General features: G+C 42.0%; 1 protein-coding gene across 1 annotated transcript in view; it reads right to left on the reverse strand.

The window, feature by feature from the left end:
* The window catches only part of ZNF808 (zinc finger protein 808), a 46,292-nt gene that overhangs the window by 5,421 nt on the left and 40,109 nt on the right, over positions 1–762 (reverse strand). The window contains exon 7 of the mRNA XM_011966040.1: positions 14–752. Coding sequence (XP_011821430.1) covers positions 14–752 — 739 coding nt within the window. The remainder of the gene's footprint in view (positions 1–13; positions 753–762) is intronic.

Raw genomic sequence — 762 nt, forward strand, 5'->3', positions numbered from 1 at the left:
TAAGGTTTCTCACCACTATGAAGTCTATGATGGCATACAAGGGATGACCTGTGACTGAAGGTCTTGCCGCACTCATTACACTTGTAAGGTTTCTCTCCACTATGAATTCTAGTATGTTTTGTCACGTAGGAACGACACGTGAAAGCCTTGTCACAAACTCTACATTTGTAAGATTTCTCTCCACCATGAAGTCTTCGATGGCATACAAGGGAGGACTTGTGACTGAAAGTCTTGCCACACTCATTACACTTGTAAGTTTTCTCTCCAGTGTGAATTCTGGTATGTCGTGCCAGTTGTGAATTCCACGTGAAAGCTGTGTCACAAACCTTACATTTGTACGGTTTCTCTCCAGTGTGAATTCTCTTGTGTGTCTCAAGGGTTGATTTGCGACTGAAAACTTTGTCACATGCTTCACATTTGTAAGGTTTCTCTCCAGTATGAATTCTATGATGACGTGAAAGGTGTGATTGTTGCTTAAAAGCCTTCCCACATTCATTACACTTGTAAGGTTTCTCTGCACTGTGAATTCTAGTATGTATTGCTAGGACTGACTTACGCACGAAAGCCTTGTCACAAACTGTACATTTGTAAGACTTCTCTCCAGTATGACGTTTACGATGGTATACAAGGGATGACCAGTGACGGAAGTTATTGCCATACTCATTAAACTTGTAAGGTTTCTCACCACTATGAAGTCTACGATGGCATAGGAGGGATGACCTGCGACTGAAGGTCTTGCTGCACTCATTACACTTGTAAGGT

This window comes from Mandrillus leucophaeus, unplaced genomic scaffold (genome assembly GCF_000951045.1).
Source record: "Mandrillus leucophaeus isolate KB7577 unplaced genomic scaffold, Mleu.le_1.0 Scaffold74, whole genome shotgun sequence".
NCBI classification, from domain to species: domain Eukaryota; kingdom Metazoa; phylum Chordata; class Mammalia; order Primates; family Cercopithecidae; genus Mandrillus; species Mandrillus leucophaeus.